At 48.4% G+C, this 27,163-nt stretch overlaps 1 protein-coding gene across 1 annotated transcript; it reads left to right on the top strand.

Annotated features, from left to right (window-relative positions):
* Positions 1–6,832: 6,832 nt before the first annotated feature.
* On the top strand, positions 6,833–26,132 carry PIGU (phosphatidylinositol glycan anchor biosynthesis class U). The gene is made up of 12 exons (XM_086622832.1): positions 6,833–6,962; positions 8,947–9,011; positions 10,324–10,383; positions 11,785–11,847; positions 13,426–13,535; positions 15,201–15,301; positions 17,236–17,333; positions 19,465–19,619; positions 20,130–20,273; positions 21,080–21,204; positions 23,065–23,207; positions 25,966–26,132. The coding sequence occupies exons 1-12, from the start codon at positions 6,833–6,835 to the stop codon at positions 26,077–26,079; spliced, it is 1,308 nt and encodes a 435-aa protein (XP_086478958.1). The 3' UTR covers positions 26,080–26,132.
* Positions 26,133–27,163: the final 1,031 nt, after the last annotated feature.

Below are 27,163 nucleotides of genomic sequence, written 5' to 3'. Positions count from 1 at the left end.
GTGAGCACAGGATGTGAACAGACCATAACACACGTTGGTTGTTACACACTGTACGTAGCCCTTAGCTGTTCAGCCAGTGGGTGATACAGACCGTTCTTCAAACCCTTTCAATGAGCCACTGCTGGAAGAATGTTGCTGGTATTTCTGGTAGAAAAGTAAAGCCTTGCTGAAATACTGGTACAGAAATACTCCGAACTGTTAAACCAGTGACATATGAACTCATCACACCTCAAGTGCTCTCATTAAAAAAGACCTGAAACTGGTCTGCAAGACTGTATTTACCCTCTGGTCTATCCTCAGACTTGCCAACAAAGGTGCAAAGCAGATGGCTGTGTCAGGCAGCTACAAGGATGGGGAGTGAAACCAACAACCAAATCCATAAACCTTCACAAGTCTGACACAAACCATCATCACTGCAACTCTATTGAGTTTGCGTGGCAACGTTTGAGTAGTTGGGGGGCTACAAGGGTGGCTCTGTGAGAAGCTGCTAGAAGCTTCCCCCATGTCCGATAGAACCAACGCCAGCCGGTTCCAAGATGGACCCACCGCTGGCCAAGGCTGAGCCCATCAACGATGGTGGTAGCGCCTCTGGGACAATGTACTTAAGAAGGGGAAAAAGTTGCTGCTCAACAATAGCAGCAGAGAGAGGAGTGAGAATATGTGAGAGAAACAACTCCACAGACACGAAGGTCAGTGAAGAAGGAGGGGGAGGAGCTGCTCCAGGCACCAGAGCAGACATTTCTCTGCAGCCTGTGGTGAAGACCATGGTGAGGCAGGCTGTGCCCCTGCAACCATGGAGCTCCACGATGGAGCAGAGATCCACCTGCAGCCCATGAAGGACCCCACACCAGAGCGGGTGGCTGCACCCAAGGGACACTGTGACCCCATGGGAAGCCCACACTGGAGCAGGCTTCTGGCAAGACCTGTGGACTCATGGGGATAGAAGCCCAGGCTGGAGCAGGTTTGCTGGCAGGACTTGTGACCCTGTGGAAGGGACCCACGCTGGAGCAGTCCGTGAAGAACTGCACCCCGTGGGAGGGACCCACATTAGAGTAGTTCATGGAGAACTGTCTCCCATGACAGGGGCCCCACAGTGGAGCAGGGGAAGAGCGTGAGGAGTCCTGCCCCTGGGGAGGAAGGAGCAGCAGAAAAGACGTGTGATGAACTGACCACAACCCCCACTGCCCGTCCTCCTGTGCTGCTGGTGGGGAGGAGGCAGAGAAAATTGGGAGTGAGGTTGAGCTCGGGAGGAGGGAAGGGGTGGGGGGAAGGTGGTTTTAAGATTTGGTTTTATTTCTCATTACCCTACTCTGATTTGATTGATAATAAATTCAATTAATTCCCTGAGTTGAGTCTGTTTTCCCTGTGACAATAATTGCCGGGTGACGCCCCTGTCCTCATCTCGACTCGTGAGCTTTTCATTGTATTTTCTCTCCCCTGTCCAGCTGAGGAGGGGGAGTGACACAACAGCTTGGTGGGCACCTGGTGTCCAGCCAAGGTCAGCTCACTGCAGCAACCCAGCGAGGGATCATAACCAGGGACCCTCCCAGATTTAGGGTGCCAGGTCCATCCCGACGTTGTCACCGGGAGCTGATCGCACCCCAGGTGGTGCAGCCCTGAGTAGGCTCAGGGGAATGACGGCAAAGCCACCGCCAGCAGATGAGACAGGCCATTTTCAAGGTGCTGCTGGCAAGGCGAGTAGCTTGCAACGCTCTGTTCAGCCAAAGCCCAAAAGCTGAACAGTGCTGTTTGTCAGATCCTTTGGGTTCATCTTGCCTAACTTCACCTGCCCAGAGTTTCGGTGTTCAGTTCCCGTAACCACCTTGGCCCTTCCCCACCTAGGAGAGACGTCTGAAGTAAGTTTTGAGTCTCTGGACAAGCCCATCTCTCCCTCGTGTAGATGACAACCTTCCACCAGATGATTAGTTGGCTTAAATGAGCTGGCAGGAATTACAGCTTTCCTCTTCAGGTATTTTTATTTTTTTAACGTTGCCATTTAAAACTCACTCTGGAAAACGTTCAATGTGGCACCAGAAATACACTCTTCCAGGGGGCTGAGAAAAGCTGATTTCCTTTCCTACAAAGAGATCCGTCTTTCAGGAGAAGGCAGTTCCTGGCGTACGAAGCCACTCGGAGCAACGTGAAGTGCAATTTATTCACTTCTCTCTCCGCAGCCAAAGAAGAAGAGCTGATCACTCAGGCTCCAGTTTTGATACAGACCGCCGCTAACCTCCCTAAGAGACCACAAAGCTCAGGCTGTTTTCTGTCAATCAGCAGCAGAACGACTGGCAGACAGCTACAGTACTGCTATTCCAGCCTGCTAGGAAAATCTGTTGTTTTCCAAGCTAGCAAATAAAAGGCAAGCACCTTTCTCCCAACTATTTACAAAAATAGTGATACCTCTCAATTTAACAGCAGTTTTTACCCAAAATCCTGAAGAAAGGTAAAGAGAACTCACGTAGCCCATGCAAATTACGCGCACATGAATCGGGAGGTGGGTATCTTTCCACCTGCAAAACCAAGAGCTGGCAGCTCTTCTAGCCAATGAACTCCGACAGGAGACAACTTGGAAAAGCAGAGGCAAAAGCAACTGAAGTGTTTTATCAATAAAGGGTCCTGGTATGCAAAATAGGGTATGTAAAAGTGGACTTCACAGGAAAACCAAAACCACTGAGGAACAGTAATGACTACATTGCAACTGCTGCTGTGTGAGGTCTGTGGTAGGAGGCAGGAGAAGGGAACACAGTGTCACAGTGAAGTGGTTGACTGTAATGAAATAAAACATGACAGCTTGGCCAAAATCAATGGTGGGTGAAAATTATCCTGCTGGGACACAGGGATGGGGCGGAATAGATCCCACAGGAGGAGGAAGCATTTCCAAATCGTGAATGCCATTGCACAGGGTGCTGATGAGATCTGTTAGAACAACACACACAGTTGTGGTCTCCCAAGTGCAAAAAGACTGAATTAGATGGGAAGAGCTGCCAGGAAGGACTGTAGGGTGCCTAAGGAACCAGAACACCTATTTTGTACAGCAAAGTTAGAAAAGGAGTGGCTTGTTTACCAGGAAAAATGTCACCATTGTGTAATTCCAATAGGGCACACAAAAAGTGCCCAAACCAGCATCTGTTTGCAGGAACAAAGATGAATCATCCCTGAATTGGCTTCGTCTTAAACAGAGTGTTTCATGAAAGTTCTGTGATGCAACATCACCAGGTTGTATTCATCACCTAAATTATCAGCGTGGGTGTCCCACGCAGGCCATGCAATCAATGAAGTGAAGATGCTTCCAAACAGCAGCTCTCAATTGCCTTTTTGGCTCCATCTAGATCTGCATTTTTTGGTTAGGCAAAAAAACCCTGGAGGCTTCAGGGCAGGCAGTGCGAGCAAGTCCCCTCCAGAGCTGCATTTGCTGCTACCGGTGTGGACCAACAATCACTTCACTGTCCCACTGCAGTACTACTGGTGGTACCATAGTAGGAGATACTCAAACCTCAGATGGTTAAACTGCTCCCAAGCTGCAGTACACCAAGGTGCTGCTGTGCACCTTCGTACCAGCTCACTTGCATAGCAAGGAATTTCAGGAAGGACAGCATGTAAACTCCCAATGCTGCAAAAACTATCACTTTGGGGCAATCACCAGGCCACAGGACATTAGGTTTATGCCTCTGCTGAAAAAAATCGAATCGTTGCGTGAACCAAGCAAGCCCTTATTTCCCAGAGTTTTCTGGTTTGTATCCTTACAGCTCTTTGCTGCAAGTCTCAGTTCAACTCTCAGTATCAATTCTCGGCTGATACCCTCTGATAGCCCCTGAGATCTCTTCTCCATCGCTTCCACTGTCGTCCCTCCCTGCCTCTTCGCTGCTGCCTGGGAAAGCGGCCACCTATGCCATGCTGGCTTTGAGCTACGCACCACTGCTTGGCTGCACAGCACACGCTGCCGGGTGATCTCCAACTATTGCCTTTCCCAAACCCACCCCAGTTTGGCTCTCTGTAACCTCCTCCTGATTTTCACAAAGCTTGTAGGAGCCTTGAGGTTTTTAGAGGTCTGCTCCCGTGTCTCATTTGGCTGAAAGCGGGTTCAAAAGTTAGTGCCAGACAAAAGGGTGCACCACACAGAGGGGGTGTGCTTATCGCTACTCCTCAAAGAGCCAGGTCTAACCCCCCAAATCAGTGTCAGTCTGCACAGGGATACCAAGACTCTAGCATTTAACCCACTCGTATTTGCCTTACGTATTTGATGCTTTGAGGGGGCTGAGCATATGAACTGACCTTAGGAACTTCACTCCGTTGCTAGTCCCAGGATCTCCCACTGGAGAAACGTTTGAGCAAACCCCTATGCTGCAGAAATAATTGCTGCTTTTGTCATGAATTATTCTTTTGACTTTTCTTTTTAGTTGGCTTTTGCACTCCAATTAAACAGAGAACAACTGTGGTGGCATGATTTTACATCTGATTCCTGGTGCTCTCGGAGGTTATCTGAATTTCCCCAGGGCTTCCATTTCCCTGGGCTGTGTCAGATGGTGCTGGAAAGCGTATGGCACAGATCAGACCAGCCACATCAGCATCTCGGAGCAGTGCAGCTTTAACCACACAACTGTATCACAATTATTCAGCAAAGTAGCACTCTCAGGCAACTGCTGTCAATTCCATCGGATCAGAACTGTCACTTGGAGAGCAATCAGTGCTGGAAAAAAAAGCATTTCTGATCAGAAAACTCAAGAGAGTGTTTTCAACAGCTGCAAAGAAGAAGAGTCAGCATTTCTGGCTTCTTATTTACAGATGTCTACACAAATAAATTAACTTTAACAAATCCATTCTGATTAATCAGAGGACATGCCAAGCCCAGTCAGTCCTGCGGCCATCAAGTCCCGTGGCCAGCTAGTGGCCATGCTAATAGGAAATAAGTTTTCCCGCCACAACCAGTGCCTTTGTGCCAGCAGCCTGAGAGCAGAACACGACAGAGTGAGCACTGAAGCTCCCGTTTCAGGACCAGATTCATTGTCCTGTGGCAGTGTATAGGACCACATTTGAGGAAACCCCTGTAAAGCCAGCAGCAGAACAGATATGGTGCCTTCACCCTGGCAAGGGAGTGAGGAAACATTCCTTGGACCGCTGAAGCTTGTTTTGTAGCATGAAGGGATTAAAGCTGGTTTAAGTAGCTACGGTCTTGGTCCAGAAAGTGCATATTATTTACCATCTAAATCCACTAGTCTCTCCAGTCCTGGGGCAAGTATATGCTATGCCATGGCCCTTATGGACCATGTCCCAGAGGCATTCAGCCTTTCTCCATTCCTGCAGGTGGGTGTAAGCCTACACTATGGCTCTGAAGCTGCACAAATCCAATGTAAATGCTGTGACTTGGACATTATCCAGCTTTTTTAAATGGCAACCCCAGTACGGTCCCAGCAAATCCTATCGGTTTCTTACAGGAAGGTAAGTGTTGTCTTCACTTACAATGATACGAAGCGTGTGTTTTCATTCTGCCTCTCAATTTTTTAAGAGACTACCGTGTCCTCCTTCCATTTCTCTCCGCTCCAGAGGAAGCGTTGTAAAGGCTGTTTTTGTGAGAGTTTGTGTGAACGGACTGTACAGCTACCTACGGATGTGGATGGAGAAAGAGTTACCAGAAAACAGCGGGAAAGCATGTGCTGGGAAGGTAGCGCGTGAAAGTCTCCCAAGACCTCGTAAGCTCTGCAGACCGACGGTCCTGTTAAAACCACACGGACTGACAACCTCGGTTCCCCAAGAGCCTGCTGAAGCCGCGCAGGGCCACCAGCACCCACTGCCGTCAGCAGCTGCGTAACCCTGGCCGCAGCCAGCGGGGAGGTGGCAGCTACACACGGGCAAAGACTGCAGGGCTGCATGTCCCTGACGGAATACAGAACAATCGGATGCACTTTCCGAACACCTGCCCAGAAGCCACTGATCCTCCACTCCCGAGTGTACAGCTGGGCTCAGCCTGCCAGCCCCAGCCTGCCAGCCCCGGCTCCAGCCCCCGGCTCCAACCCCCGCTCCAGCCCCCGGCTCCAGTCCCGGCTCCAGCCCCGCCTCCAGTCCCGGCTCCAGCCCCGCTCCAAGCCCCGCTCCAACCCCCGCTCCAACCCCCGCTCCAGCCCCGCTCCAGCCCCGGCTCCAACCCCCGCTCCAGCCCCGGCTCCAGCCCCGCTCCAGCCCCGGCTCCAGTCCCGGCTCCAAGCCCCGCTCCAACCCCCGCTCCAGCCCCGGCTCCAGCCCCGCTCCAAGCCCCGCTCCAGCCTCCGCACCAGCCCCCGCTCCAAGCCCCGCTCCAGCCTCCGCTCCAGCCCCCGCTCCAGCCTCCGCTCCAGCCCCCGCTCCAGCCCCCGCTCCAGCCCCGCTCCAGTCCCGGCTCCAACCCCCGCTCCAGCCCCGCTTCAGCCCCGGCTCCAGCCCCGCTTCAGCCCCGGCTCCAGCCCCGCTCCAGCCTCCGCTCCAGCCCCGCTCCAGCCCCAGCTCCAGCCCCCGCTCCAGTCCCGGCTCCAGCCCCGCTCCAGCCCCGCTCCAGCCCCAGCTCCAGCCCCCGGCTCCAATCCCCGCTCCAGCCCCGCTCCGGGGGTGGGAAGTGAACACCCGCCCCGGGCCCGGCGCTCGCCCGGCGGGCCGGGGCAGCCGCCACCGCCTTCGCGCTCCGGCCCGGCCCGGCCCGCCCCGCCGCGCTCGCCGTAGCTGCCGGGCGGTGTCGGGAGGCGGCGGCGCGGCGCGGGGCCTCCCGGGACATGTAGTGTTCCCGGCCGGGCCGGGGCGTTGGCGCCGCGTTCTCCGGCGCCGCCCGGGAACTACAGGCGGCGGCAGCCGGTGCCTGCCCGCCAGGATGGCGGCTCCCTTGGTGCTGGTGGTGCTGGTGGCCGTGACGGTGCGGGCCGCGCTCTACCGCTCCAGCCTCGCCGCCTTCATCTCCGAGCGGGTCGAGGTGGCGTCCCCGTTAAACGCCTGGAAGCGAGGTGAGGCGCGGCGGGCCCGGGCCGCGGCACCGCTCCCCGGCGCGGCTCGGCGGGCCGAGGCCTGCGGGGGTGGCGGGGAGGGGGCCGGGGGCGGCGGCCGCCCGGGGCTGGGGACCGGCGGGGCCGGGAGCGCAGCTGCGGGCGGGCAGGGCCTGGCCTCGGCCCGGCGCCGCGGCTGGGGACGGGCCTCGCCTCTCCCGGGCCCGGCCGAAAGCTCCGTGAAACGGCCCCGGCGGTTGTCCCGGGGACGGGAGGAGGGCGGGGGACGGGGGTTCGGCCAAACTCTCGTCTGAAAACCGAGGTGCAGTTTGATCAAGGCTGTTTGGTGGCATCTTTATAGCGTCCGAGCCCGTTAGGAACCTTAATCGATTTTAAAGGCAACGTTTTGGGAGGATGATATCCAGTTATCATGGAGGTAAAATTATTTGCAGTTTTGAGGTGGAAAACAGTGGCTCAGAGCAATAAAGGTCAAAAGCGTTTTGACGCGTTTGATGACCCGAGGGCTCTGCTCCGCTGCGTGCAGCACTTCATCACTTCATAGTTTCAAAATACAGCTCCCAAAAATTCCCTCGCAGCAATGGATACCTTCTAAATCTTACCTTAGAGCATCAAGGTAGGCGTCTAGATAGTGAGGAGCGCAGTTGGGATCACCTGGAAAAGTCTGGGCTGTCATCATACGGGAACGTTGTGGCAGAGACACAGAATCTATTTCTCCAGCATATCGCTGATCTGAGAACCTCCAATTGCTTCTTGCAGTCTCCTGCCTCCTTTCCTCTGAACAAGTGGACCTGTTTCCCATCGCTTCTTTCACCGCACGCACTGCTCCATCCCAGGGAACCTTTGTGCTCAGTAAGGTGGAGATCCTGTGGAAAAATGTGTGCATGCATTGCAGTGCAAACTGTAATTACAGGATTGCAAAGGATTTGAATTCAGGCAGAAAAACATCAGGAAGTTTCAACAACAGATAAAGCTTTTAGCTTTGCCTGGTGATATGTATTAATTTCTGCTCTTTCAGTGTGGTTTCAGGTCTCTCTACATCTAATTAGGCAAAATAGTTCAAATTCTGTGTTATAGAATCATAGAATCATGGAATGGTTTGAATTGGAAGGGACCTCAAAGATCATCCAGTTCCAACCCCACTGCCGTGGGCAGGGACACCCTCCACTACACCAGGTTGCTCAAAGCCCCATCCAACCTGGCCTTGAACACTGCCAGGGATGGGGCAGCCACAGCTTCTCTGGGCAACCTGTGCCAGTGCCTCACCACCCTCACAGTGAAAAATTTCTCCCTTATATCCAATCTAAATCTCCCTCTTTCAGTTTAAAGCCATTGCCCCGTGTCCTGTCACTACACGCCCTTGTAAAAAGCCCCTCTCCAGCTTTCCTGTACCCCCTTTAGGTACTGGAAAGCTGCTATAAGATTAACTTGGAGCCTTCTCTTCTCCAGGCTGAACAGCCCCAACTCTCTCAGCCTGTCTCCAGAGCAGAGGTGCTCCAGCCCTCAGGTCATCTTCGTGGCCTCCTCTGGACTCGCTCCAGCAGCTCCATGTCCTTATTGTGTTGGGGACTCCAGAGCTCCATATGATTTATGTTAGTCTGTGATTTGTCCTCTTAGAATTAAGTATTTCCCCAGCATAGGTACCATGTGTCACATAATAGGTGACTTAAAATCAGGAGATGTCATACGTGTGGTTTATATATATATAAAAGTGCAAAACTTTTCAGCTATAACATTTTTAGCTGAAACAAATAAATAGATTACAACTGACCATCCAGTTACTAAAGAAATTTGTGTGGCAGAAGGAAGAAAGCAGTCGATTCTAGCTGGTTGTTGGCTTTGTGACATTTCGTGTCACCCGTTCAGATGGCAACTCAATGCGAGATTGTCACGAGTGTGGGTGTTTTAAAAACTGTAATTTTAACATCATGAGGTTTTTCTCTTCCCACATAACAGGCTTCTAACGCTGGCATTTTGTGTGTTTCAGTGGTCGAAGGATTAGCTCTGCTGGATTTAGGGGTTTCGCCATATTCCGGAGCTGTTTTTCACGAGGTCGGTGTGCATGCTGCATTTTACACGTGATATTCAAGTGGCACGTTTCTTAGTTTTGCTGCTCACAGACTGGCAAAGGCTGGGCACCTGTCTTGTCCCTAAGACTTCAGAGAGCTTGGAGTCGTGTGGTTGTCTCTGCCATAGGTGTACAGGTAGTGACTAGCACCATGAAGAAATACAGTTCATCGCAGAATAACCCGTTGCTGTGCAGATGATAGACATGGTGATATTTGTTACTGCACAAAGAAACGCTAAAACAGGGGAAATCTGTAATAAGTAAAATGCTCTGTTCACATCCAGATGTTTCTGTCAGCAGAGCCGGAGCAGGGAGAGACAGTGTCTTTGTGAGTCTGAACACAATTTTACTGGACAGCAGTATCTTGAATTTCTGCGTTTGCAAACTATTCCCCTTAGCACAAGCATGCAGTACGTTTATTCGTTGTCTTGAGAACGCCTCCTCCTCCTTAAGTACCTGGGGAGTTTTGTGCCTTTGAGTGGCCTTATCGATATCAAGGTACATTCATACGTAGTGTCACCTAGGGGTGAGGCAGATACTTTATATACCTCTGAAAACTTGTTTCCCCTCAATGAATTCTCCTTCTTTAAACACAATTTTCTCCCAGACTGTGAAATATTTTTCTGTGCTTGTTTACCATCACATTATTTTAAAAGTATTTCAGGTGAAATATGTTTTCTTACAATGAAGACTGAATTTACACCATGTAAATATAGTAATTCCAGATTAAGCTTTTCTGTCATAAGAATGGTTTGAAAACATACTCTTCCCCTTACCCTAAAAGGGAGGAGCTGTGCGACTGAAAGGATGATAGGACTGTAGTCCTACTGCGTTATGTTTTTAACATGCTTTCTCCTTTTGGCTTTATAAAAGACTCATCTAAACAACAGGCTAAACAGTGAAACCAGCTGTGTAGGAAACACTTTCAAAAGAACCTGCAAACAACCTAAAAAAAATAGATTCTGTAGAAAAAATCATTTTCTAAAGCTGTTCTTTATATACTTTCTAGTGTGACTCTACTGCTATACTAGTAGAACTGAAAAGTTGGAATAGAATATAATTTTCCAAGTTAATAGTGTCTTTTATAAAGCATATTGAGAACTTTGCAAGGAAAAGGACCATTAAGTGTGTGTGTGTTGATTAATCACTTTACTCTGAAGTAACAGGGTTGTAGAAGAGACTAAGGAAAATTACCTTTCTCAGTCTTTTATAGTACTACTCCATTTTTCTCGTCAAATTGCCAGTTGTTTTATCTGGGCAGCGTTTGACACGGGTCTCCCTTCTGCTTTCTTTTAGACCCCACTGATAATATATCTCTTTCACTTCCTGATTGAATATGCTGAATTGGTGTTCATGGTAAGTGCTCCTGGAAAGCTCCTCTTGAAAGGTCCCGTTCTGTGAAACGCTGAGTATGACTTTGCTTTTACTCCTGCAAGACTCGGGGACCTTCAGCCTGCCTGTACTTCAGATTCCTGCTGAGCTCACAGTTAAACAGAAAGGCAGTTTTGCTGTACAAACCCATGTTCAGGCTTTTCCCTTGTTGTACACATTCCTCCTTCTTTGTGAGTTCTTGGTCAGATAAGTATCCCCACAGTGAGATGGGAAGTTGACATTTGGTTTCGAATCCTCTTACAGGTCAGAATATTTTGTCCCCCCAGCCTAATCATAGAATCATCTGGTTGGAAGAGACCTTCAAGATCATCAAGTCCAACCATCCATCCTGCACTGTCAGGGTCCCTAAACCGTGTTCCTCAACACCAAATCCACACGGTTTTTAAACACCTCCAGGGATGGGGACTCCACCACCTCCCTGGGCAGCCTGTTCCAATAACTGACAACCCTCTCTGTAAAGAAATTTTTCCTGATATTTAACCTAAATTTCCCCTGGTGTAACTTGAGGCCATTCCCTCTCATCCTGTCATTCATAACATGGGAGAAGAGACCAACCCCCATCTCCCTACAACTTCCTTTCAGGTAATTGTAGAGAGCGAGAAGGTCCCCCCTGAGCCTCCTCTTCTCCAGACTGACCAGTCCCAGCTCCCTCAGCTGCTCCCCGTAGAACAAGTTCTCTAAACCCTTCACTAGTTTCGTTGCTCTTAATCCCTGCACTGCAGCGTTTCTCACTAAAACCTGCTGCCAAACCCCAGGCCTGCAAAGAGAGCACCAACGAGTTTGCCCCCCAGTGTCCCTTGCAAACTGCTCTCCGCGTTCTGCGTGACTCGGAAGGACAGCAGCCGTTCCACCGGCCGCACGTGGCGCCTGGCGGGGCCTCTGCCCGGATCCCCGCTGGGCAGGTCTCGTGCAGAGCTAACAGCCCTCTGCGCCGTGCTCCTGCGGGTTGTTCAGGTGGCTGTGCTGCTGCCCGGTGAGTTTGGGACAGCTCAGGGCACCCTCATGCCGGGTTAGTGGGCAGGTGGGTTTAGCCAGCTGGGCACTGCCCCAGTGTTGCTCTAATTAGACCAGTCATTCTCTCGGTTACTTTCACATACTTCTTTCCATGAATGATTTCTTTCCCCTTAATTCCACATTCTCCAGTTTTGTAAATATTAGTATCTTTGATACAGCTCAAGGCTTCAAGGTGAAGCAGTGGTGTGTGAGCACATAAATCAGCAATCTAGTGGTTTTAAAGCTCGTTTTTTTCTTCTCGTGAGCTGAGTCACATCACAGTCCTTAATCAGATTGCAGTACTGCCCAATATCTTTTTCTCCATTTGATTATTTCGCTTCCAGTCAGTCTGTCTGTGCCTTGCTTTTTCAGATAACTGATGTGCTAACTGCTGTTGCCCTTTACTTGGCCATCCAGGACTTCAACAAAGTTGTGGTAAGCTGACGTGCCAGTGTTGCTGGTCCTCTTCTCCCACCAAGTGTAATTATCTTGTACCAAGGAAACACATACCAAAGGATGCAGTATCAACTAGTCCTTTTTACAGTAAATCTGATCGTATCTGAATGATCAATAAAATGGGACTGAATGTGGTAAACAACTGAGGTATTTTAAGTTTAGTTGTGGCAGTATTACAGTGTGAAATAAGTTAGTGCCTGTAGCTATCACACTGCATTTGAACGGTGATCGCAGCAGTGTAGATTCTTTGATCCGAAAGGAGTAGAAGGAATTTGAGAAATTTGTGAGAATGCAATAGCCAGTGAAAGGCAGACAAATCTAGGGTCACCCTACACAAAGGGTCACCCTAACTCTACACAAAGGGTCCCCATGCACAAAGGGTCACCGTGCACAAGAGGAGATGTGAGAAGGGTGCGCTGAAAACCCGCCGTCAGTCGTTGTGGCAGTTTGCAGTGTGCAGAATTTAATGACTGGACTGTGGATTTGGCAAGACTTGAGCATTCCGTTTTCTCACCGCTGCTCCTGGTACAATCTTCTGTACGCTTTGTAGCTAGAGCCTGGAATGTTTTACCTTCAACAGGGTTTGTGTTTGCACACAGCATGAGTTAATGCACAGACTGGAAATGTGTAAAGGAAGGAATAAAACCTTCCAAGGATGCTGAGGTGATGTAAATCATTCTAGTGAGCAAGGTGAAAGTCTGACACCAAATATTACTTGTTCCCTTCAATTTACAAGTTCTTGGAGGTGATTCCTCCCAGCTCTCTCATAAGTAGCTCAAAGAACGCTTTGTGTGAGCGATGCTGGAGGGTCAGGGATTCAATACCAACATGAACAGAGAGGCTGCGTTTTCTGCAGCATCTCTGTGGTCTCTTGTCCAGCTACGTGCTTGTTCCTCGTCCTCTGACTTTGAATTTGAAGAAATAACTCATGATAGAACTGCAGACATGTAAAAATCCTGTGTGTGAGTTGCTTTGCTCGTTGAGAATGTATTGCCAGCATCTGTCTCCTCTGTCTCACCGTGACACAGTTCAGTAGGTTCATGATTCAGATTTCTCTTTCGTCTCCATAGAGAGCATCAGAGAACAGGATAGATGAAAGAGAGAGATTTTAGGTCTCTAAAGGAGATTTGGTGTAGAGGTGTCCATCTTCAAAGTAACAAAGACTGCATACTTCTGAGACTCGGTTCCTCAGGGATTTGTATGTTGAACAGTGAATTTATAAAGTCAGCTTTTCATTGAAGGTCCAGACGGGCTTTAGGACAATTGAAACAATTGAACTCTAGTGTGGGCAATTCACTGGCAGCTGTGTCAAGAGCTAGACACAGGTAGTTAAGGAAGTTCAAATAAGTAGAGATTATCTGCTTTCTCCTGACTTCCACTTCAGTTGTTAAGTATTTGGGAAAAGAGAGGAGGTTTTGTTCTGTTTGTGCAACGCCTCACATAACGTGAGTTTTGGCTCACGCCTGGGTTCTCCGGTAACGGAAATCCCACGTAATAAGTAATAAGAGCTGATGACTTTCCTCATCTGACCATCTTTGATCATTCTCCCTTGTTCAGTTCAAAAAGCAGAAACTCCTGATAGAACTGGATAAATATGCAGCAGATGTGGCTGAACTCATCCAGACACCCATGGAAATGCACTACATCCCCCTCAAGGTAGCTCTGTTGTAAGTATTGCTTCTCGGAGGCTGCTTTGGTTCCTCACCTCCCTTTGGGTTTTGTTTGTCTGAGTTGGGGCTTCAATATTTGTTGAAGATTTTTTTTTTTCCCCCAGAAATTCTGAATTTCCTATTCTACGTAAAAACTCCCCCAGCCTTGAATACTCAGTTTGAGAGTGAAAAGGAGATGCTTTTCCAAATGATTGTTGCCAACATGTAAATTCACTCAGTCCCTCTAAGACAGGCTCAACAGCATAAGGTCATTAATTCGGTAGGAAGAATGTTGTGTCTGCACAGATCACATTCTCATTTATTTTGCCTGCGTGTTAATGTTACCAAAATTGATTCTATACCTCCCAATGTCTCAGGTGTCTTTTCAGAGAAGTTAGGAGAATTTTTGAGCAACTGGACAAAACGTTTGCTGAATATCACAACTTGAATATCTCAGCATTGCTTACAACAATTCAAAGGTGTTTTTAGGTCATCATCTTAATGATGTCATGTCTTGGTGTTCCCCTGTATACTAAACATTTTTTTTATTTCAGAAAACTTCATGTGAAATTAATAATATACAAGCAAGGTACTTAATGCCAAAGAATTGCTTTTTTCCATTGGAATTTTGACATAAATTATTATCTGAATTATTCAGTATCAGAGAGAGTTTTCCATTAGATAAGTTGTTATTTTTTCTTGTCTTCATACTGGTTTTGTGAAACAGTAAATTCCCCAGGCTGAGAAAGGCAGAGCCGGTAAATTGCAGACTATTCTGTATTTAACATAGTTGCACATTCCCACAGCAAAGATGGCCTTAAATTGTACCTATCCTGCTGTAGACTGTCTCTCTGGAAACACAGAAAAAGGCAGACTGGGACTCAGAGAAGTAGGGAAAATGGAAAGAGATAATTAGGAAATCATCAGCCCTGTCTCCTCACTCTGGTGATTGATTTAGTTATTAGCAAGGCTGATTATCTTGCAATGTAATAAGAATTATCTTGCTTATTATATTGGTAATCCAAACATTTTTTCTCTGCTTTGAACCTAGTTAAATGAGATTTATTGTAATTCTCATTTCCAAAAGGAACTGGCATCCTTGTAAGTGTGGCTGCTTTCTGGAAGGCAAAGGTGCTCCTAGTTCACTGTCTCTTCATAATTTCAATTAAAAATGCCAGATTTTCATAGCTGGTAGGTTTTTTGCTCAGATGATGCCATGGTGAACATAAATGATTGCTCTGCCATTGCAGGAGGGCACAGGTGCAGCTGGGTTGAGGAACACTCTTGTTAATGTCTCACGATTTGTTTCCATCTTGCTTTCTTATTTTTATTGCTTTTTCAGAGCCAATGGATGCGAGTAGCAGAAAGAGTTAACCTTGGACTCAATAATCCTATTCCTGACTGAATAAGTGCACAATGTTTCTGCAAAGCAAGAAACATTCTTGGTAGTCATTTTCTAGGATAGAATTTGCATTTTAGACATCTTCTCAGCTGTCTCCTTTTCTCCAGGGAGTTCCCTGTGGCCACAGTGTCCAAGGCTACGATCCAAAGCTGAGCTAGTTTGATGATGAGAGGATGTAAATAAACAAAAGAAACGGCAAAGTGCATCTGTTTTTCCTTTGAACATCTCGTTAATTAGATGCTGTCTCCTTTGAATGTAACTCGAGCTTTGCTCTTTTTCAGCTATCTGTTAAACCCCTACACTGTGATGTCTTGTGTGGCCAAGTCCACCTGCGCCATCAACAATACTGTCATTGCGTTCTTCATTTTAGCTACAATAAAAGGTAACATAATGAAGAAAAGAATGTTTCTTTAGGACTTTCTATGGAGATTAGAAAAGTAGCAGAAATTAAGTCAAGGTGGAACTTAACGATTGCTACAAAGATCTCAGTGAAACACAGCAGAAATGGAACTGGAGCAAGGTCAATGTTCCACTTGAAATCACGAGATCAAGAGACTTTATAGTCAAATCAAAACTTACTTTCACCTCAGTGTACCCAGGAGTTTCATCTCTAAAAACTGACTCCTTTTCCTGGATGACTTCAAATAATTTTCTGTTTACGAAGAAATGCATGTCTGTGTGTAGGAGGACGTGACCTCTGCTGCGCTTTCTTTTGTAATGGTATACAATTTATTTTCAAAGTGTGTCTTTGAACTTTTATTCAAAAGCAAGCAGTTGCCTGCAGCTATTATTTGCCTTTCACTCACAGTTCTAAACTTGCTTTGAAATTAGTTGATTGAGCTTTAGGGAAGCAGAAACAGGAACCCAAGAGGCATACTGGCACAGCTGAATAGGTTATGGCAGAACAGCTGATTCCTTCATTTTGTGCATAATGCTGAGTTTCTGTTTCTCTTATGACTCCCCCGTGTGAAAGTCTTTTAGCGTGTGAGACTGGTACAAGTCACATACGTTTTAGGAGTTCTCTGCTGGATCAGAGGAGAGGTCAGCCTGATCTCGTCTCCAGCCCAGACCCAGCCGTTGTGAAGAAAGCTGATCAGATTGGTTGTATTAGTGTTTCCAAAAGAACGTTTCCCTCCAGTTATTGACTAATTGAGGCAGGAGGGCTTTCGGTCTAAAAGCATTTGCAAAAGCAAACGGGTGGTGTCAGTTTAGTTAAACTTTTTTAACAGCTCACTGGTACCGTAAGATGAATAGTTCAGTCGTAGACAGCACTGCAGTGGCTGTCCCCTGTGTTTTCTCCCTGACTGGGAGCGTGGCAACCTCCAGGTTTTAAAGTGGGCAAAGAGAGGAACCAGATCATGACTGTGACTTCTGGACAGCGATTCTTTAGGTCTGTGCAGAATTGAACACTCGAGAGAAGAGAGGATAGGGAGGTTTCTGTCTAGGACAGTGTAGTTGAAGAACAGAGAAGGCTCATCGCCAGGTAACCCTGTATTTTTCTCTTTCAAAAGGTGGAAGCGGAGAGAAGCGTACCAAGTGGTCGATGTCAGTAGGCTGACAGTTAGTCCAGTGCACTGAGTCAGGATTCTTGCTGTCTAAGCTATACTTTCACAGATGACTTCTCCAGTGACATAAGGCTGAAAGCTGTAACTAGGTTACTGCACTGGGTGCTTTTATTTTTGTTTAACCTGAGACCTTTTGGACTTGATTTCTGGAGTTGGTAGTTGGGTAGCATGAGTATTCAGCACTTAGCTCAGCCTGAGACACTTCTGATAAAGCTTCCTCAATAAAGGCATTCATATTTTTAAGACCACTTGGAAAAGCTATGCTAATCCTTTCTATGCCTCAGTTTTGGTATCTGTCAAGTAGGGCTAATGCCACTTCATTCCTTCAGCTGCAGACTCTCTTGCTGTCTTTCACAGAGCTTTGCTGAGGGCCCTGACACATTCTGGTGACGAGGTTATCCAGCATGCCCAGTATAACAGCTGTTTCATGCGGATGTGACTTCAGCGAATGCATTCCCGTGCATAAACAGCAGCCAGCGTGGTTTATATATAGACTGAATTACATGAATCTCTTTCTGTATGTGACTGATAGGAGATGTAAACCAGTCAGTGGTTCTTTATTATGGGAGAATCGCCTTGGTGTGAGTCATTCTCCCTTCAAAATGTGGTTAAGAAAAGGGCACTCTCCAGGACTGCTTTAAGTGGAGTTCTGATATTTGTGTAGCCCTTGCAGAGGGTTGTGCATTTCTTCCCATTTGGATTTCCTGTCTGTAAGGCTGTTTGTATTAAATGTTCCTTTTTTCCTTTGCAGGTAGTGCCTTCCTCAGTGCGGTGTTCCTGGCCTTAGCAACATACCAGTCACTCTACCCTCTCACTTTGTTTGCTCCAGCACTTCTTTACCTTCTACAGGTAGATGATTTTTAACTGTTGGTACTTGTCATCTTCTTGTAGGTGTGCAGGGACAGTCTTTAGCTATTGAGAGGGGAGTCGGGTAAGTCCTGAGTTTCTCAACTCTCCTCAAGCCTTGGGAAGTTTGAAGCCTTAAAGGGGATGGCTGTGCATAGAGAGAAGGGGAGCAGAAAGTCATCTACAGAACTGGCTGGTGTTTAGCTTGCCTGAAATAAGTGCTATTCCCTGTGTGGTGGGAACAGCAATGAGGATTTCGGATCTGGAGAGAACAAATGAGGAGCTGCGTGTTTGAATCACTCAAACTGAGAAATGCTGATTTGGAGTTTAATGGCAAAAGGCTCCCTGAATTCCAGCAGGACTGACCTTGATAGTTCATGGGTACGCAGTGCCTCAGCAGGCAGACCCCGCTCCGGGCAGAACCAGCCCAGCAGTAGGCTGGTAGGCACATCTGCGGGCAGGGGGAGGCTTGAAAGCTGAGGCAGCTCTTTCTAGTGAGTGGATTCATCACTGGTTTGCCTGCATGTTCCCAACTGGGCTCTCTCCTACCTCTTGTGCTGATACTGTAAACAGTGACTTAACTGAGAGTCCAAATTATAATGCACTTAATGAAAACTGATCATTTGCTCGTCTTACTCCGATATGGGAGCAAGGTGAGGCTGATTTCCAAATCACTTGGTGATCGTTTGTATTATTTTTGCCATTCTGAAAGTCCTGCTGTTGAGTGCTTCACCAGTCTTTCTTGGTTGCTTCTGTCCTGCCTTCCTCATGATTTTTATAGCTGATCTTAACTACAGGTTCATCACAGCCTATTCTCAAATCTCTGAGCATCAAAAGAGAATGGAGAGATGGAGAGTCAGTTCTAGTGCGTTTTCTTTCCCTGACTGACATGAATGTCTCTTACATTTTTTCAGGAATTTTATTATTATTATTACTTTTTGCAAGAGGAGAACTTCTGCAGAGTCCGTGTTGCTTTTTTGGTTTGATAGTTTTTAGGAGCCTTGACTTTATATGTGTTATATTTTGGTCTCATTTGTTCTCTTTTAACTTGAGTCGAAGTAAAGTGGCAGAGAAGTACAAGCATTGTGTTCACAAGCAACAAGTGCTTTGATGTGCGAATGCCTAATTTGCACCTTTCAAAGGGGATTGTGCCAGCGTGTGTTCTTTTATGCAGATTTGTAAATGAACTTTCCTACTTTCTTTGTACAGAATTAAATAGCTTTTCTCCAGCGCTTTCCAATCCATCCTGCCAAAATCCTTGGTAAACTTGCTTACATTGTTCCAGCAAGTGGCATTAAACACGCTATGACTGAGAAAACAGAGCATGCTTTACACTGAGCCCACACCAGTTAGAGCTGGCGCTCTGTACACCTCCTGCCAGTGGAAACCCTAGTACCGAATGGAAAAGCTACATCACTGACTCAGAGCTGCAGAACTCTGAGCAGTTCCCAAAGGTGTTTGCCCCTGTCTGTATATTTATCTTTACAAATGGCATCAGGGGACCTCTTGGAGTGAGATACCCATACGTCATATGATATGACAAGGGCTTGTGGCTGACCTGTCGGGACATGTGGCAATGGCAGGACTGCAGCAGTTGTCTTTGTCTGAGGAGGCACCCTTTTCGAGGGGCTGCTTTGTGCTTAGGAACCCACTGGATGTCCTCTTTCCCTGATTTCAGTGGAGCGGGAGTGCCAGTCTGTGTGCTGGAGACCTGGCAGCACAGGGTGGTGGGTCATGGGGCAGGGCTCTTGGTCACCAGTTGATGTGGGTTCATGCAGTAGAAGGCAGACAGCAGTACAGTGTTGCAAACATCTAAGATGCAAGGGTAGCTGCGAGGAGCTGTGTGTAAATCTTGCGCTGAGCGCGTGAAACTTGACTCGCTCCAAGCAGAAATGACCAGCTTAGCTACTGGATTTTCAAGCCCAGTTCTGGAAATATGTGCAATGGGTACGGCTTAGTTGGCCAGAGTGAAGAACATCAAGCACATTGTGCTTCAGAGCTGCTCCTTCCAGTGCCATAGTGCCAGTGCTTGATGCTTTCTTTCATCAATGTAAAATGATGTTCAGAACACTCAGGCTTTCTTGTGACTTTCCACCTGATGCGGGGTATCTGCCTGCTTGTATTTCATTTTCAGCGTCAGTTCATACCAATAAAACTGAAAAGCAAAAGCTTCTGGCTCTACACCATGCAGTATGCAGCCCTGTACCTGTGCAGCCTGGTGGTGATCATCTGCCTCTCCTTCTTCCTCCTCAACTCCTGGGATTTTATCCCATCCGTTTACGGGTTTATGTAAGTATAAGGATTCTTACTGTGTTTTCTGTCTGGCCTCCCCACGTTGTTCCTTGTGCATGACACAACAGGCGCCCCACTCCCTGTCCTGAGGGGCGTGTGATCTGTGATTTTACTGGCAATGCAAGAAAAGAAAGAGTGTATGGAGGAGAGCAGGCATTAGCCAACTTCTGTTAATTAAGTAACAGCAAGAATTAGAGAAGACGGGAGATATTTTCCACTGAGTTGATTGGAAGTTGATTTGATCATTGGTTTTGATCGTTACCATGGCTGTGAAATTTTTGTCTCTGGAGAAATGTCTGCTTAGGAATGGTTTAAGTCCTGCTGGGGTGTAGAGAAGGATTAGTCTCTTTTCTTTCCAGATTTTCACCCCTTTGATTTCTCTTCCACAGATTTAAAATACACGTCCTCCGTCCAGTAGCACACAATGATTGATTAATGTAACAGAAGCAGGGCAGTGAAAACCAACCATTAAAAAATGTTACCTTGACTTTTCTTTTCAAATTTCAGCCTTTCCGTTCCAGATCTGACACCCAATATTGGCCTTTTCTGGTACTTCTTTGCAGAGATGTTTGAACATTTTAGTCTTTTCTTCGTGTGTGTGTTCCAAATCAATGTGTTCTTCTACACCATTCCCTTGGCGATAAAGCTAAAGTAAGTACGTTTCTCTGCTAGTTTTTTACTCTCAGCTGTCCAGTGGATGCTTATAAGGCTGACATCAGATGCCTGGACCTACAAGCCTGGAAAAGATAGGTTTTTTTAACAGGGCCTATCCTCCTCTTTTCCCGAAGTTGCAATCTTTATTCCTTTTAAATCAAGTGAGCTTAGCTCTGCTATGCAACACATGTGTTACAGGCATCAAAAGAAAGATTAGAAATTTAGACTATAGAAGTGCCTGCTCCCTGCCAGCATAAGCCAGTGTAGTCAGAAAGCAAGAACTCTTGGTTGGAACTTCAAGTTCTTTATTGTCAGAAAAACGGGGACATTCCTAGCGCACTGCGCTAACAACATTACCCTGCTTTCTGATAAAAACACCATTAACGTGCCTGGATTCTCGGTGAGCTTATCCTGTTGACATGGAATGTGTACAGACATCGTGACATACCACAGGGATAAATATGGGCTTCTCCAGATAACCTTCAGAGAGGAGGTGCTGATTGCTTTTCGGTGAATAAGACAGAGCTGGGGAAGAGCTGCCTAGATGACCAGCTGTATAAATGTCCGTTGAGTTGAGGCACGCAGTTTCTGCGTGAGGGCAGTGAGCAGATGCGCATCCCCTTATGTGGCAGAGCAGCTCAGCCTACCCCACCCAGCACTCAGAGGCTTGTTTCAAGAGAACAGGGGTACGAGAGCCTCTTTGAGCCTGTTCCCACAGTACATTTGTGCCCTTGCTGATGTTTATTTCCAGTTTCCAGAGACCCTACTGCATCCCCTTATCCTTTGTGTCTTATCCCTTCTAGGGAGCACCCTGTGTTCTTCATGTTTGTGCAGATCGCAATCATTTCTATCTTCAAGTCCTATCCCACTGTGGGAGATGTTGCACTGTACATGGCCTTCCTTCCAGTCTGGAGCCACCTTTACAGATGTAAGTTCTTTATGTTTGATTGTTCCTTGTCTGGAGTGGGAAAGGGCCTGTCCAATAATTGTAACCAGCAGACCAAACCAGGCCCATGGCCACAGGCTCGTGTGGCCTCTTTGGAGTCTCTGGAAGGAGGCTTAATTTTTCTGGCGATACAGTCTGAAAGATATCTGTAGCACTAGGGTTGAAATTAGTCGAGGAGGGAATTTTCACTTGTACCTTATCTTCCATCTCTCTCCAAGCTGTTCTGAAGATTAACTTTTTCATAAGAACCTTTTACTGTCCTGCACAAGAAATGTGGCTTATTTAAAGTACATGTGTCCTTCAAATGCTTCCATTTAGGGCTGTGCAATTTGAACACTGCTCGTGCAATTAGTGAGTCTCCCAGCCTTAAAATCCTGCATCCGGCAGTGGTTCCTTGGTTTGGATCTACGTGGTTGCTTAGAGTGAAAGTAACTGAATTACTCCAAGCAATTGTCCAGTTTTTCTTAAATGCTTCGTAAAGAACCTCTTTAGCTCTTTAAGTCACCAGAGAGCTTCCTGATGATTTTCAGACTCAGTCTCTAGAACCTGCTACACTGGGGCGATTTGGAAGCACTGTGTTTTTCCTGGGGTTTCTTGCTTAAACCGACTGCTGTGCCCAACCTTGCCAGGTTGTCTGCGCCTTTTACTGCAGCCTTCTCTAACCCAGGCCAGGTGTGTTTATGGACAGCCAGCCTGCCTGCTGTCAGGAGACATAAACGGGCATCGAGACACTTGGACACCACCTGCTCGATTAGTTTCAGACTAAGGAAAGCTCAGGGCAAAGCGGCTGCGGTAAAACAGGGCAGGAAGCCGCGGGCCAGCCCTGAGCGTGTCGCAGCCGTGGCAGGTGATGTGCTTCCGAGAAATCCCGATTCAGCACAGCTCAGTCGCACCTTCCAAGCGTGCAGATAAGGGGACTGGGACCAGGGAGAGGGACAGACATCTGTGACATGCTCCCACCCCGCAGTGAGGGAATAGAGCTACTGAACAAGAAGTTTAAAAAGATAATGGTGGACAGGTTTGGGTGTGACAATGCTCTGGAAATGTCAGCTAGCTCCCTTCGGCCGCAGAATGATCCAAGTCTTTCAGCTACCGTCAGGGACAGCGGCTGAGCTATAGCCAAGCACGGCACACCAGTGCCAGCATGAATTATAGCAGTGCTGCCAAAGAACAGGCGTAAATACTTCATAGGAAACCAAATCACTTCTGGCCTAGTAGTTCCTAGCTCTTTTAGACAGAAGTGTGCTTGGTTTTTGTCCATCTGACACATACTCGTGCAGACTAATGTATTTTGGCCACATTTGCACCTCCTGAGGTCATGTGTTTGTCAGCACATCTGGCCTATATGGTTTCCTCCTTTTAAGGTGCTTTTGTTTCCTTGCCCCGTCCTGAGAAAGTATCTCTTTTCCTATGGCCCACAGGTTCATTTTTTCCCTTTGTCCTCAGCTTGCCGAGGGTAGGGAATGGCATGCTCTGCTCTCAGAGTCGTGATGCTGGTGGAAAGGCCCGTCTCAAAACTGGTAGTTACTGTAGTGTAGACACCAAAAAGCCAAAGTCCTCTGAGGAAGAGCGTTTGGAAGCAGGACCTAGAAGGCAAGAGCTACAAGTGAGGTTTTCACACTCAAGAAAAGGCAGAAGTATTTATTTTAAAGGGAAATACAGTGGATTTCTTATAAAAGCTAGCCAGGAAACTATTAAAGCAAACCGTGAAATACTATCGGAGAGAAGTATGTGTTGGCAAGTGCCTCCTCCCCACTGCACATACCCTAAATACCATTGCTGGTCGCGTGAGCATGGCTGCTCAATGATGCCTCAGTTTAACAGCTTGATTTTCTTTTGCAGTCCTCCGGAACATCTTCATCCTGTCATGTGTGCTCATTGTCTGCTCCCTCCTGTTCCCCGTTCTGTGGCATCTATGGATTTATGCAGGAAGTGCCAACTCCAATTTTTATTATGCCATCACGTTGACTTTCAACATAGGGCAGGTTAGTAGAGCGAGGTAAACAAGGCTGCACTTTGGTAGGTCACTGGATCGGGTGTCCTGGCAGCAACAGTGAGTTCTGCAGGATGTGGCTGGCTCTTTGCGTCCTGTGTGGTCCTGCAGAGCAGCTTCCTGCTTCTCCTTGCTCCAGCTGAAATCTGCCTAGTCCTCACCTTCTGCCACACTAAGGGAAAGAGTTCTTGTAGCTTTAACAATCCAAGTAGGCTGTGCTGCAAGTTCCCTGGTTTGTTGCTTGATAGCAGAGGAAAAGCATCTTGGCATGGCAGGACTAAGAGCACCGGTGACTGGAGGAGGGTTGCTAAGAGGGGAAGTGGGAAAAAACATGGGGCAGCAGCAGTGGGGCCAGACAACAGGGCCATGAGAACTGCCCCTACACAGGGACATGGCTCCAATTTTTCTGAATATTGTACCTCAGTGAAACGCAGGGTCGTGGGCACATGCAGGGTCCCAGTCGTGGCAGGGCTTGCTCTCCCTGCTTCTCTGGAGGCCGTTGTAGACACATGCCTTCGTTAGCCTTAGGGACGGCAGAGCTCAGCGCCCCTGGAGGATGGGATTCAATGTACTCGGTTCCTACAACCTTTTCTAAGTCCTTCCTCTTCTCTGTGCTATTTCGTGTGTCCCTAAGGCCTGGGATTGTTTCACCACGTGTGGGTGAGCGGAATATTCATTTCATGTTAGAGTTGCTTTTGTTCTCAACGTGCCTCAGCCATTTATGTTTGTCTGCTTCTCCTACATCTGGAGGAGCGGTTTTGCCAGAGGCTGAAAATCACCTGCTTGTACATGGGATGGGTGAGAGGCAGAACAGAGATACTGCTAAGAAGCACTTAAAGGAAATTAGGAGTGGTTTGTTGGCCCTCCAACTACTTGTCTTGCTATGGCATGAAAGGAATAGTAAAACTTTAATTACAGATGGCAGGTGTTGATATTCTTAAGAGGATTTTATTTCCTACTGGAGAAAGTCATAGCCCATCCTGCACGGTCTTGTGCTCCACGTAAACAAGAATCTGATTTCTGATTTTCCTTGTGAGAAAGAACTAGCCCTCGTCCCCACTAACCTCAGCTCTTTCTTTTCCCAGTAAGACATTTGCAGCGAAGCGTAGTTGCACATTGATCCAGCATGTCAGTATGCAGCCATGGTGTTCAGCAAGACAAACAGGATAAGCATGGCTGTTTTCATTCTCCCTGGGCACCTCTACCCTTCTCTGTCTGTTCTCCTTCGCACTTTCTCCTCTGACCTCAGCAGTCTGCAGCCCTCTTTCTCTTTCCCTCAGTCTCCACCCGGTCCTCCATATCCTCCCGTCCTGCCACTGAGCCTCCGCAGCGGCCGTATTTAACAGTAACCCCGCGGGCTCTGCCTGGCAGCCCGACCCCCCTCCGTGCCCCTAGCACTGCGGCATACTTCAGGTGAGGCTCTCCCTGGAGTCAGTTTCCCCAGGGAAATGGATGAAAGCCGTGTGCCAAAGCGATGCGTGAAGTGGCATCTGGGCATTAGGACAGTATCTACTAGCTCGGTCGGGCACCGAAAAGGGTTTCCGCTCTGGTTATGTGACGCTGTTTGCAGACGGGGGAGGTCAGCGTTCCTGGGGAAGGGTCTTACTGCAAGAGGCTGAATGGCATGACTGGTCACTGCTGGTGCTTCCAGCAGCCCAGCCTGCCCCCGCAAAGGCAGCTGGCCCGAGGTGGCTGCTTTGGAAAAACCACTGAGAGCCTCTCCTGCGTCCTCAGTGCTTTTAGCCGAGAGGGCAGTCACACCGTGGTGCCTCAGAACAACCGAAGCGGGGTTGAGGAGCGGGGGGACCTCGTGACTTCCACATCAGAGTCCTGCGTTCGCTGCGGATCTCTGCAGGGCACTTCAGTTGGGATTTCACACTACAACGTGGCCGGTGAGAACACCAGCCTGAGGCGTGCCCACCTTCCCGGCAACTCGGGACGGTGCCAACATGCGTGTGCGTGGCAGCATCCTCTGACCTGGATCAGGGGAAAACTTGGGGCATAGCCAGCTCTGTTCACCACTTCAAGGGAGACAGTGGGCAAACGTCCGCGGGCTTGGCCGCCCCACGGAGGGCGCGGTGGCACAGGGGCAGGAGGGAGGTGCAGAAGTGATGGGGGTGACAGAAGTGCTTTTACCTGGTGTTGCTCCTGGACGTTGTACTGTGAAGCCACAGCCTTGACGTTTCAGCTCCTCAGCCCTTAGCCTGGTAAGTATTATTTTGTTAAACTGCTGGAGCTTCTGTTTGCTGAGGCCGGCCTGGGAAGCTGCGGTGTTCCTTCTGCTGCCTGCGAGCTTCTGACCCTTTCTGAGCAGAAACGGCCGTTGAAAAACAATCCCAGTTGAAAAATGCTTGATAGCAGTCAGCAGCAGGAGACTCTCAGCATCCGAGTTGAGCTGCGTGGCAACGCTCACGTGGACGGAGTCGTGTGGGTGAGGCCGAGATGGCCTGCAAAGCTGTGGCACAGGTGGACCTGCCGTTGTCGTGTCTTTTGGCCAGTTTACGGAGCTACTGTCTCCTTAGCAGGGAAGTCTGTGAGAACACACTGGTGGCACAAGAGAGAGATTAGTTTGTCTCCCGTGGCTTAACGCTGCAGGGTGGTGGACAAGGAGTGGCCACAGGATCCCAGTGTTTCCTCTCGCAAAGCCTAAGAACTTCTTAAACCCCTTCAGGGTCCACCACAGACACGCGTCCCTTTTTATTCCTTGTTCTGAAGCATCACTGATGTGTCTGAACATCTCACTTCTGCAGATCCTGCTCGTCTCGGATTATTTCTATGCCTTCCTCCGGCGGGAGTACTACCTCACTCACGGACTCCATTTGACGAGGCAAGACGGGACAGAGGCCATGCTTGTTTTGAAATAAGGATTGTGCCCACCATTCCCTGGGACATGGACCACTCTAAGGAACATGCAAAGCTTGGGGTACGTGGGGTGGGTGGGGAAGGTTCCCTGAATGAGGTCTGACTTTGGGAATGATACCAACTGAAGGAAAGGGCTGAGGTTCTTCTGGGAATACCCTCCTGAGCTGTGGGCTCAGCGCAGAGACTGTAAGAGCTACAAGTAGGAGCTGCAGGGCCTCCGTTGGAGCATCTCCCTTCTTCTCTGAGCTGTGCTTTTCACTGCGACCTCAGCCATCAACTCTGGACTGTCCAGCAGGAACTGGAGACAAGTGTCTGAGCTAAAACCAGGGCTCTCTGGCCGAGAAAGAGCTCAGACTATGAACTGTTTACTATCACTGCTTCTTGGAGATGTTTGCTTCTCCTGGAAATTTCCCTTTCACTGCTTTGACCAGTAACACTCCTGCTTGGCACAAGGTAATCTCTGGGTACCTGGTGCCTGAGCCCTGGGTGCAGATGCCATTTCTTGGTTCTCCTACTGTTGTGGAATCTGGAAAAAATCATGTGTGCTCAGGCACAGAGGGTGCTTGTGAATCAAACAGTGACCAAGGATGAATGACCTGTTGGAAGGAGAACACCTGAAGCTGCTGCCACAGGTAATGATCTTGGAGCTCAAAGTAAGAACTGGAATTGGGGTGAAAGCAGGAGCAGGGTAGGTATGAGCTGACTGCTGTATCCTCTTGAAGCACCACAGGCACTTCCATGTCAGGAGCTGCACAGAGGCATCACAGGGTCTAGGAGGAAGGAACCAGTACTGTGGAGATGCAGGTTCCCACTGCTCCTGGTTTCTGTAGGGTGGCAAAGCTTGGCAGGGCTCGCTGTGCTGTTGGGATCGCTTGGGGCAGCGGCGGGGCTGTGGACCGAGTGAGCTGCCTGCCTGGGCGAGGGACCAGGAGGGCTCAAAATCTCCCTTTTAGACCCCAGACCAAATCCAGGAGGAGCCTCAGCCGCTGCTGGTGTGGAGTCGTTGGGCTCCCAGTATTTCGCAGATGCTTAATGCTATGGGATATGCACTTCCCCGTGTTACCCCCTTGCCAGCACAGTGCCCGT

Source organism: Tauraco erythrolophus, chromosome 18 (assembly GCF_009769465.1).
Source record: "Tauraco erythrolophus isolate bTauEry1 chromosome 18, bTauEry1.pri, whole genome shotgun sequence".
Classification (NCBI taxonomy): Eukaryota; Metazoa; Chordata; class Aves; order Musophagiformes; family Musophagidae; genus Tauraco; species Tauraco erythrolophus.
Note: the sequence above shows the minus strand (reverse complement) of the source record. Positions and strands in the feature narration are given on the sequence as shown.

What these genes read in the sequence shown, in the direction of transcription:
- PIGU (XM_086622832.1), top strand. Translation starts at nt 6,833, where the DNA reads ATGGCGGCTCCCTTGGTGCTGGTGGTGCTGGTGGCCGTGACGGTGCGG. An exon ending in GTTAAACGCCTGGAAGCGAG is followed by an intron (nt 6,963 to 8,946) that starts GTGAGGCGCGGC and finishes TGTGTGTTTCAG; the next exon opens with TGGTCGAAGGATTAGCTCTG. An exon ending in CCGGAGCTGTTTTTCACGAG is followed by an intron (nt 9,012 to 10,323) that starts GTCGGTGTGCAT and finishes GCTTTCTTTTAG; the next exon opens with ACCCCACTGATAATATATCT.